This window comes from Octopus sinensis, linkage group LG2 (genome assembly GCF_006345805.1).
Source record: "Octopus sinensis linkage group LG2, ASM634580v1, whole genome shotgun sequence".
Taxonomy (NCBI): domain Eukaryota; kingdom Metazoa; phylum Mollusca; class Cephalopoda; order Octopoda; family Octopodidae; genus Octopus; species Octopus sinensis.
Window position 1 is genome coordinate 37,612,361 of NC_042998.1, and position 12,100 is coordinate 37,624,460.

General features: G+C 36.4%; 1 protein-coding gene across 3 annotated transcripts in view; it reads right to left on the reverse strand.

Moving 5' to 3' along the window:
* LOC115232381 (class A basic helix-loop-helix protein 15) overlaps nt 1–12,100 on the reverse strand; it is a 267,709-nt gene that overhangs the window by 90,362 nt on the left and 165,247 nt on the right. For 2 of the 3 annotated variants that reach the window (XM_029802235.2, XM_036512175.1), the window contains exon 2: nt 9,999–10,049. The exons of the other annotated variant lie outside the window; for it this stretch is intronic. In XM_029802235.2, coding sequence (XP_029658095.1) covers nt 9,999–10,015 — 17 coding nt within the window. In that variant the 5' untranslated portion in view covers nt 10,016–10,049. The remainder of the gene's footprint in view (nt 1–9,998; nt 10,050–12,100) is intronic. 3 annotated transcript variants of the gene reach the window in all.

Consider the following 12,100-nt stretch of genomic DNA (forward strand, 5'->3'; position numbering starts at 1 on the left):
GTTGCTATTATTATTATTATCATTATTGAGAGAGCAGTGCGTGGCATCAAAGTGACACTGGGGTACAAATATACAAAGCCCAATAAACACATCAAGACTACTCGTCTGATAAGGCTACACCAGGCACATACATCACAACGATATGTGTGCGACATGGTAATCTCATATCAAAATAAACAGTGCATAACCTCGCAGGTTGGGCCCTGTTAGAATTTCCCTCTGGTCGAGTAGCCCATCCCGCTCAAAAGGTCTCTGAATAAGGGTTGTTTAAGGATAATGACTGAAACACCCATGTTTCCAAAGATGAATTATCCAAACCCCAAGGAACACCTCTCAACACATGGCTCTGATGTTCCCCCATTACTTCTGTTCGTGATCAGGGACGCACATGTCTTCAGTCACTAAGAGACATGCTCAACTGGTTATGCTCAAACAAGTGACAACAAATCTGTGATATTGAGCAGAATATTTGCTGTAGCCCATATTTTTATACCAAGACAAAACAATGTACGTGATAACACTTCCAATCAATTAAGACCAGTAGCCATGAGAGCCACTGCCTCGTACTGCTTCAGGGCATTTATTATTATTATTGAGTGAGTGAGTGAGTGAGAGTGCGGCGCATGCCGTCAAAGCGACACTAGATTACAAACATACGAAGCCCAATATACCCATCTGATAAGTGTACACCAGACATGCATCACAACCACATTTGCGCGACATGGTAATTTCATATCAAGATAAACAGCGCATGACTTCGCAGGTGGGCCCAGTTAGAATTTTCTTCAAATCGAGTAGCTCATCCTGCTCAAAAGGTCTCTCGATAAGGTCTGTTTAAGGATGCCAAATGAAACACCCATGTCTCCAGAGTTAATTGTCGAAACCCCAAAGAATTCCTCTCAACACGTGGCTATGATGCTCCACTACTACTTCTGCTCGTGATCAGAGGTACACACGTTTTCAACCGCCACAGGACGTGCTCAACTGGTTAAAGTCAACAACAAGCCACCAAATCTGTGGCATTCGGCAGCAATTTTGTTGTAGCTCATCTTTTATTGAAAACATCGTATAGTATCCAGTTTTTTGATGTTATAGATTGAAGATATTGTGTGTACTGGAGGTTGTCTTGTCTGTCAAGTCACAACAAGGGCCTCATGCAGACAGTACTTTACGCAGTATGCTTGTAGTTCTAATTAAAGCCGATTTTTACAGTTGTTGTAGAGTGGGTGTATCAGTCAGTACTTCGTACTTTATTTCATTGACCCTGAAATAAGATCAACGACGCCAGAAAGAAGCAGATTCGTTAAAATTCTGTTTGAGATGTTTGCTTATACTCTTTCCAGATCAAGTTTAGCTTTAGCCTCTCCGAGATCATTGAAATTGGTAGCATTCAAATTCTGACCTCGCTATAATCCAATTTAATCCCTCAGTAAAATAGTGTATCCGTGAATTTTGTTTAAATTCTGTTTATTATAATTAATTGTATGTATTACGTTCATCCTATCCGTTCTAAACCCACGCTTTACATCATTTCTTTATTTCATCCATCGATGGAATCATATACGCCTGTTAACTGCACATGTTTCTCCGTAACCGTAACAAACACGTTAGAAATCATAATTATTATTTCCAGTGACAGGAAGAAAAATGATTCTGTATATGAATAACATGAGTAAGAGTTACTTTGCTACAAAACACCACGTCTACTACATCCAACACTGTTATTTTGATATTGACGTCTAATGATTTCTTCTTCCTCAAGGAAAAATCGATTCTAATAAGAAGTGTGTTTATATAATGATTTTATTTACAATTTCCAATAAATTACTTTCTTTTCTAATCTTTGCATCCATCTGTAGAGATTAATTCATAATCAATTTATGTGTTTCCGGCTTGATTACAATTTCCTTCATTCTTTTATTTACATTTTTTGTCATATTATTTTTTTTCAATTTCGATTTCTAGAACACTATCATTCTTCCAGTTGCCTTATCCATGCAAAAATAAAAGTATTTGTACTCTTCACGAAAGATTGATTAAAAAAAATCTAGCGACTGTGAACATTTCCTGTTATTCGTTATGTTTAGATATAATACTCAGCTACGCGATGCCCTACATCGAGAGTGGTAATTGTGAGTACAATAACAGATCGACTGCGTCGACTTATAATTAGTTATCTGTGAAAATCCACATTCCCAATCACATACACGCTTCAAGCAGATCATTGAACAATGATTACATATCATTCACAAATGTTTGTTGTTGTTGCTGCTGCTAGTTCTTAACTAACTGAAATCTGCACTGGGTTTCTAGCTACGAACATCCATTTTTTTCTTTTAACTTTTCTTTGTATTCTTCTTTTTCTTTTTGATAGGTGGGTTGTTGTTTGGTGTGTATGCGTACAAATAGGACTGATATTTGATATTTTGAGGATCCAGCATGTCAGTTATTTATGATGGTAATATATATTTCCAGGCGAAGAGGCAACCTGGCACAATGCCGGTTGAGTATTCCGCGCTTATATGCTAATTAATTCAATTGATCTCATATGTCGATTAAGCAAACAGCTAATCTCTCACTGTTTCGGTCTTCTAACCGTCATCCATTCAAAAACACTCAAGATACATAAGCGCGCGCGTACACACACAAACATTATATATATATATATATATATATATATATATATATATATATATGCCACTAGATGTGACTACGCTGTTAGGAGACGCCTACATTGCTAGAAATAAGTGTTTCCTAACACCCTACTCACACATAGTGACAATTGTAATTCTCCTCTTCAGCAAAACGCTGCTAACTGCTGCTTATGTTTATATATATATATTTATTTATTAGAAGAAATAACGTACTCAGAAATCTGGATGGTGTTATATTTACAGATTTTTATTAATATATCACATGTTCTTATAAATCATATATTAGCGCTTGCATCCTTTCTAGAGGATTCTTCAGATAGAGAGAGAGAGAGAGAAACATAACTCAGGTCTGTATGTATCACGTAAGGCTAGAGATGAGTGCGGTGACCTCCCTCGCAAATACCAGTCGGACACGGATTGTTTGTCGTTGGCCAGCTGGAAGAGATGTCTTCCAGGGGCTAGAAACACCAGTAGCACCCTCCACTATAGGACCGCCACATTTAGTTCGCAAATATATTTTACGATTCCATACTTTTACTTTTATATATATATATAATATATATATATATATATATAAAAGTAAAGAGGCATATATTCGCTGCATACACATTCGTGCTTGGGAATACACACATATCCCTGGCAAAAGTTGTCTCCCTTGCCAACCACGCCTCAAACAAATTCCATCATCTTCCGGTTAATTTAGAAGGCGTTGACCGTTCATTCAGAAACGTGTATTCTCTCCATCTTTTTTGTTTCCTCATCAATCCTTTCTCTACAAGAGCGTCGCCTGGTAACGTTAAAATTTCTTCCATTTTACCGGAAAGTAAACGTAGCACTCTACGTGTATGGTTTCTTGTCCGAAACGTTGGATTTTCCAATACACACGGTAGATTTTTTTTCTCGAATTTTCTCACCCGATATAAGAATAACATCCTTTGAAATAATTGTATGGTCATTTTCGCTAGATTCGGATATACAAAGAAGCTACTACTAGAAATTTGATTGCCTACATTTAAGCCTTTTTAAACCATTTGTTTGCGTTTTGCCTATTAAATAATTATCATGTTCGTTTTAAACTCTCCATGGAATTTCTTGTGCTTAACTAAATATGATCGAGAGATCATAGGCATCAATAAAACAGAAGACGTCAATAATATAAAACTAGGAATTAATGATTGACAAAAATCGATGAATCCTACAGGGAGATTAAGCACATAATTTCTATACAAGTTTTGCTATAAATTACTATATAAAGTTAAATCAGTATTGTGCTGTACATAACAATAATTAATATGCGCTTTATTCGTGTTTTTATAGCACACCGCCACCATCATCACCACAAGATAAAAACATTTTGATACATTTAGGCGCAGGCCTGCCTGTATGGTAGGATGTTTGATTTCTAACCACATGGTTGTAGATTCAGACACTGAAAGTGGCATTTTGGACGCGTGTCTTATACTATAACCTCGGACCTACCAAGGCCTTGTGAACGGATGTAATGCACGGAAAATGAAAGAAACGTGTGAGTGTGTGCATGTGTGCTATGAGCGCACGTACGTCTTTGTATCTGTGTTTGTCCTCCAACAGCAGCCAGAAACTCCAGCAACTTTTTTCGAAGAGAGGAAGATTGATTCCATCGACATCAATAGTTGTGTAGTAATACTTTGTTTTATCGACCTGAAGTGATAAAATGCAAAGTTGATCTCTATGGAATTTGAACTCAGTACAAAATCAGAACAAAGAACCGCAACGTTCTATTTTACCACTCGAAGAACTCCTGAGAACACAACACCCTAAGAATAATGCAATTTCTTTCTTGCATTGAAATTTGGGCTAAAATATGGGAAGAGTTCTGCTCCATGAAATCAATCCTATGCCCGAATTTCATTTTCTTGAAGCAACGGGAAGAAAAGCAAAGTTTACCTTGGCAGTCACTATTATCAATACTGCTGACAGCGTTAACAACTTCAACATCATCGGCAGAACGAGAGTAAGAATAACGACCACCACAACTCCAACGCCGACGTCAATGGCGTCTCATCAAATTTACTAATCCTTCTAACAATCATGCTAACACAAAGAGATCTCTAAAAGAGAAGCAAATATCTTTAGCGGAAACAGCACCATTTAGAGATAAGCGTCAGGAGCATGAGTAAATTTGTACCAACAGAAGATCGGAGAAAATCAAGTACAAAATGGTGAGGTAATTAACCTGGAAGGACACCCGGATGTCGAATACGCTGGTTGAATAGAATTTTTAGACCTGACGGTTAGTGTCATGGATATTCTTTACAATTTAAAAGGAAAGAGGCCGTCCAACGTGTAGACGAAGACAGATTACAAAGAAGGGTTAAGCTATTCTGGCAGTTGTTCATGAAAAGTATAAAAGGGAAGGCGTTGTGCTGAGAAGAGACGTCAGTCAACGCTGCGCATTATATACTTATCCAGCATGTCGTGCGAACAAATATACGAGTCCTGATCAGAACCAAGGCTGAGGATCAATGACGGATTATGATTTTCGGAAAGCATTATGGGAAGACATGTGAGCACGAGCGACTTGTAAAAAATATTGGATGACGGTCTTACTGACTCCCAAGCATTAATGACAACAGTGATTAATAGTCATTTCGGAATTATATCTTATCAAGATCTTAGTGCTAAAATCATTACTCGGATTGAAGCAAAGCCCTTCTGCCAAATGTATTGCACGTTACAAATACCATTCCTTCTTTGGTTAAAGTAAAAGAAAGGATAAGCTAGACTATCACTGTAAGCACCACCGCTAATAATTATGCGGTGATAAATGAAAGTCCATAATTTTCTCGAATTCTATGCATCGCGAACAACGACACAATGTCGTACAATGTGAATGCATAGATATCCAAAAGAAAAACAGAGGTAATGGACTCCGTTCATTTTCTTTTCACGTCCGATTTTTGGAGCTGTCATGCGTTAGGTGGGAATTATATGAGACAGTTTTTGCGGAGATTAACTTTTCCTGACAAAAAGCTTCACATTTTCTCGGTCTAAGAGACTTTTATTCCTCAAGTCATGGAAAGTACAAAGCGAAGGGTCGCAATATCAACAAGAAATGTAAATAGGATCATCACTATTTTGCACAAGCGTGAATATCATTCAGACACATTTGCATACCGCATATACACACGTACACACATATACACATTTGCACACACACGCTCGATCGATCTCTGTCTCTCTCTCTCTCTCTCTATCTCTATCTATCTCTCTCTCTCACACACACACAAACACACTCACATATATTTCTTGAGCGGTGTAGGGTTTCTAGAGTTTCTGCCTTCGTACAGTAAAATACATATGCATAATAATCATTCCTTTGGTGAGGACTCCACCAAAATTCTACAAATATTTGCTCTGGTGTTTATAGAATGAAAATATAGATTATGCACCTGAGAGAGGTTCATTGAGGCGTCACAAATGGAATTTTCTGAAATCACTGTTATTGGTATAAAGGAAAACGTCCTTGACATGCGAGCTCATGTCAGGGGCATATTCGCTTACTTAGCGACTACAGTAACTAGATTTAGATGGGATTGCCATCATAAATCCAGTGTTTCCGGAACGCATCTTTACATGTAAAATAAACAATATTTCGATAAGCCTACACTAGGTGAAGTGAGTTTTGAAACGTACTGCATATCGAACTGCGGACTGTCTTCATGGATCAGAGTGTTTCAGGAAAAGAACAACAGTAAAGCATGTGACCTCTGGTATTGGCGTTTATGTACTGGTTGCAAAAAGGAGATTAAACGTATTTAGGCAGTAAAACTCGTTTCCAGAGAATTCTAACTTGTAAAAATGTCTTTAAGTGGATAACAACTTCAATATCAGCTACAAATGATTTGAGAAACATTTTCCAATATAATCTTGAAAGTGTAACCATCCTATGAGGGTGTTATTTTCTATTTTCTGTAGTCCCACGAGCATCCATTCCTGAAGACGCATTGCCAGCTGTAAAACGTTCAGAACTCGATTCTCGTGAAGCCAATCAAAATTATTCAGACACATATGATACCATTCTTTAATCACATGAGGCAGGTTTAAGAGAGGTATTACAAGGGAGATAATCATTTCGTCATACTTCGAAGTAGGTTTAGAAATTTGCAGTTGAAATTCTGGGCCTGAATGAAAATATGTATAAAATATTTTCTTGTGAATACGAATTTATTTATGAATTCTAGTCATTGGTAATCATATTTATCATTTCATTTTTTTTTATTAAGAAACAGTAGAACATATGGCCTATACTATACACACACCAGTAGCTATGCTTCCAAGCAGACATATATTTATGTATGCACGTAGGATCATAAATATGTGTATCTGGATGTTTTTTTTTTTATCTCGTATTCTAACGTAGGCATAATTGTGCATTTCGATACGTGATTCTATATGTGCATGCGTGTGCAACTCAATCTGCTAATATGCAATTGTTTTGTAGGAGACATACAAATATATTTTTTCTACATTTGTGAAATTTAATTATTTGCGTCGTTCGTCTAAGTATTGGCGAGTATTGTTTTCAATATTTTTTCATATCACTGAAATTCTATCGGAAATAAGTTGAAATATCTCTAATAATCTTTATTGAGCTTGTAATATACCAGCATATTTTACTGCCTGTTATCACGACAGAAAAATGTGCAACACAATACCCGTCTAGAGAGACAATATTTCTCTATATTTGTTTCATGATCTGTATGTTCCTTGACGTTCCAATATGTTTGTCTGTTTCTCATCCGTGGAAGTCAAACATTCTGAATGTATCTATGTAAATATCCGATCAGCTCCCACCGTATTCTCGCTAAATTGATGAAAAAAAAAATGCGACTAAATATATGATTCAATGCAAGGCCAATGACCTCGAATATTTTCTGATATCATTTACGCTTTTCATCCAAAATATACTAAGTCATTGTCTAGAAAGGACGATGCGATTCCAATACTTTAAACATTGTCAAATTGAATTTTGCTTTGCTGATTTTCAGTGACATTTGAATAACCTTGGCTATCATTTCAATTTTGAATACTTTACCATCTCATTTTGTCAACTGAACAAATTTTGCTTCTTTGTTGTAACAGTAGAGATTTTACAATTTTGCTACAATGACTATCTATAACTTTCTATATTATGTAATAGGGTCTCGTATAAGTTTATCTCACACATGATATATGTGGGCGTTTTCACGAGTGTAAACTTTAAGGAATACTATCAACTTTCTGCAAAGTTTCGAACATGTTTCACAAATTCCTCAATGGGAACCTCTTTATATTCTTCTCCAGCATATATACCATGCCCTAAGAATAAAACTATCATCAAAAATATAAATTATCTGAAAAAAATCTTATCGATTTCCATCAACCATAAAATCTTATTCGTTATATTCCATGGATTCGTCCATACGATCACAACATTTTGCATCAGTAAGATATGTAATAAGCTACTGTACGGGAAAGAATAACCTTATATTTGTGTGTGTGTTGAACCTTGGGAGAGGCATTATGCCTGTAATGATAAACACACGAACCGGTTCGGTCTTTTATTGTTAGTTTATGGGTTAGTTATTCCGCTAACAAATCTATCGATCAGCCGTTTATTTACTAGATTTTCTAACTCGAATGTTAAACACTTTGGTCAAACAGCTAATCGATAGTTCAAATGTTCGGTATTGTTCGTGTTGTAATTTCATTCTTTTTTGTTTTGTTTTGTTTGGTTGGGTTTTTTTTTGGCAAATAATTATTTCATCACATTGTTGCAATCTCATCAGTGACACGTCACTCTATTTTCATTTCATTCGAACTTATGTTCCAGCGTTGGGATTTGTCCGAGTTGTGTATGTGAGCATGTGTATGTGTGTGTTTATACGTAAATGCTTGCATCTGTATGCGTGCGTGCGTGTTTTAAATACTGACTTATGTCATTTTTCATATACATAAGATAGCATTTTTTGGTTTTCTCTTTGTTTTCTTCGTAAACGCACATTTTCATCCATGTAAGGTTTCTCTCAAAGACAGTTAAAGCGTCTCTTTTGTTTCATAAATGTTGAATAAATTGATATCTATCTGTGCGTGAGTAAGGGCATGCGTATGCGTGCGCCTGTGTCCTTGTGTGTATGGGAGGACATGTGTGTGTGTGTGTATATATATATATATATATATTTAATCATATCAAAGGGAAATGGAAATTAATAGAAATTTTCATCTCCAGTGGATTAGAATGTAAAAATTTAGTCCAAAGACTATGTATTAGTCATAAGATACAGTGTACATTTAAATACATTAGGAATCCACTCATGGGATTGAACATGCTAGAAAGAACACTGTATTTCATATATATATATATATATGAGAGATTTCTACTAGTGAATATCCTTTATTACCTAACGAAAATGTGCACAGTATTAAAATAATTTAATGAAATTCCACTGGCACTGCATCGAATATGATGACATGTGATCCAGCTCATCCGGCGAACGGAACAGACTGCTTGTGGAATTTACGTGCAAGTGGCTCATAACTCCACAAACACGCATAACCTTTGCTGAATTCCCAAGGAGATTCAGCGTGACACAGAATGTGACATGGCTGGACAGTTTGAATACAGTTTCTACTAGTTTTTTTTCCTGATGATTCAACTGGAGCAACGTGGAATAAAGTGTCTCTGTGAAGGGCACAATGTGTCGCCGGATATTTAACCCACTATCTCACGATCCGGAGTCGAATACCCTAACCGTTAAGCCACGCGCCTTCAGTATGAAGTTTATAAATCCATATAAGCACAACGCTTTAGATGTGAACACGTTCTTAAAGTATGAATACATCCCATCAGTAAACAACGGCAGCAAAATTAGCCGCATGCATTTCCATTCATTCCATGAATATCCAGTTAAATGTAAGATATTAATTATAAAATTATTACCCAGAAATGCACACTTACTAATCAGCTGCAGTGCATTATAGCAGAACAAATTTACATTTATTTCAATATCTAATCAATAATGGACGTGCAAGTAAATTGGTAGGCACAACTATCAGGGAATTCATCTAGAAAATAAATAGTACGCCCACGCACAAAATAAGGAAACCCACGCTAAATTATGGCCATAGAATCTATTCGCAAACCAGATGAACATCCAGCTTCCATGAAGGCAAGAATTTTCTAACAATTCCTTTAACAAAATAGACATTATACCAAGTTGTGGAATCAGAATTGTATGTAAACTCAATCAATGTACACACAAGTGAACTAAGTCGAATAGAAAAATAACGGAGATTCCTTAAGCAAATAATTAAAATACTTACCGAAGCAACTTGTTCATACTCAACAGCAGTGACAAGAAAGTGTTCACTTACCTAGAAGAAATAGAAATCAAATGATAATTACAGAGAATAAATTTTCAGATAATATTTAATCACATAATTATTTATTAAATCCAACAGACATACAAACCACACACAGTCTCAAACACAGAAACACACACACCGTACATACATACATACTTACATATACATAGTTCTGATCTTGTTTGGATATGTGGTATTATGTAATAAACTGAGAAAATGCCTACAAACATATTAACTGATTATGTTTCATGTTCAAGGAATTTAATTACGTCAAAGAGAACAATCAAGATTTTCAAACGCTAAAAAAGCGACATAGTAATGAAAACAACCTCAACAAATCAAAGTTAGACTTTATGAACAAAAAACAAAAATAGTATTGTAACAGCCACTTTCTTTCATGGCGTTTATAAACGGCAGACAGCTTGCCTTCAGCTTTCGAGTGTCTGAAATTTTCAGCATACTTCATACAGCTCATACCATTCCACTTGAAAGACAGCAGTTCTAGATGGGCAAAACACAATGGTCTCGGATGTAAAACCATTGACTCTGTCTCCTCAGCTAGGTTTGGTCTATGTGGAAACAGCAATGGTAGACATAAGTGTCACAGAACTCTTTGGCTGTCAAAATTATAACCTTTGTGGGCAATTGCAAGTCATTAAGCTCCTATATCCTGAAATTCATTTTGGTACTGTTTCTTTTGGCTTTTTGGTATATTTTTCTAATAAAAAATTTTAAGTTTGGTCAAGGACTTAAGAGTTTACAACATATATTCTTAAATGAAATTTTTATAATACAATGCAATAGTTAGCATGGATACTACGATTCGGGGTAAAATCGTTATAGAAGACAGAAACTACAATAGAAGCACCGTTCTATATTTAAGAGATGAGGAATTATGTACGTTATTTACATTATTTACATTTGACCGATATTTGTCCTTATCTTGTTTGTTAACACATCGTTTCGGCTGATACACCCCTCCAGCCTTCATCAGGTGTCTTGGGGAAATTTTGAACCTGGGTTCTACTTCCTAAGGTATTTTCGATGTTATTATTTATTATTAGTCAGATCACTGCTTGGAATCGAACTCGGAATCTTGGGGTTAGTAGCCCGCGCTCTTAACCGCTACGCCATATGCCCGCATAATCTACTCTACAAATTGTATGAAATCTCCATACAGTATTTGTCTCCAGTTATATTTTCCTATTTCGTCTATTCTAATATGCATATTAAAAAAAGAGAAAAACGTTTCGATATCCTGGAAGCAGGTGAAGCATTTTTCAGGAAGTTCTCGGAGCTCAAGAATTAAAAATAACATCGAATAATATCATTGACGATGTGATTTTCGATATTTACGTGCTTCTATGCTTCCATTTCTTAATCATGTCTAATGAAGATGTGAGGGGAAAATTTCTAATGATTCCTACCAGTTTTCCTATTTGACTGATACTTTATCTCATCGGCCACTGTCCAAGTATCGAACGCTCTCTGACAGGTTTGTGGTCGAACCTGTGTAAGTGGAGTCTCGGCTCTTGGATCCCATCTCTGCTAATTGCCTCGCGGCGGAGATGGCTGTCCGCAAATGCTAGCACTGTGAGTTAGATGGGCTGTTCAAACGCATCTCCCTCGCAATCCTCTGGGACGAGGACTTTTCCATTTTGTCCACTGAGACCACGATGCGGAATGAGAAGACTTTTTAAATACTTCTTTGCTGTGAAGAATCGGTGAAATTTGATGACTTAGACAGGGTTATTTATTTATCTAATTAATTATACACTTCATAGCATAAATCGGATTATCTGAGGACGAAAGTTAAAATTGCTTCAAAACAACTAGAACTCAGATTGTCGGTACCACGGCCGCGCGTCCGAATTTTAGTTAGGGGTGGGGGAGGGAGTTGTGTACTTGCGTAACACAAGACGTTTGGTTTGGGCTGGGGGAGAGAGTTGTGTACTTGCGTAACACAAGACGTTTGGTTTGGGCTGGGGAGGGAGTTGTGTACTTGCGTAACACAAGACGTTTCATGTCACTACACTCAGCAGGAAAATTGTTGGTTAACA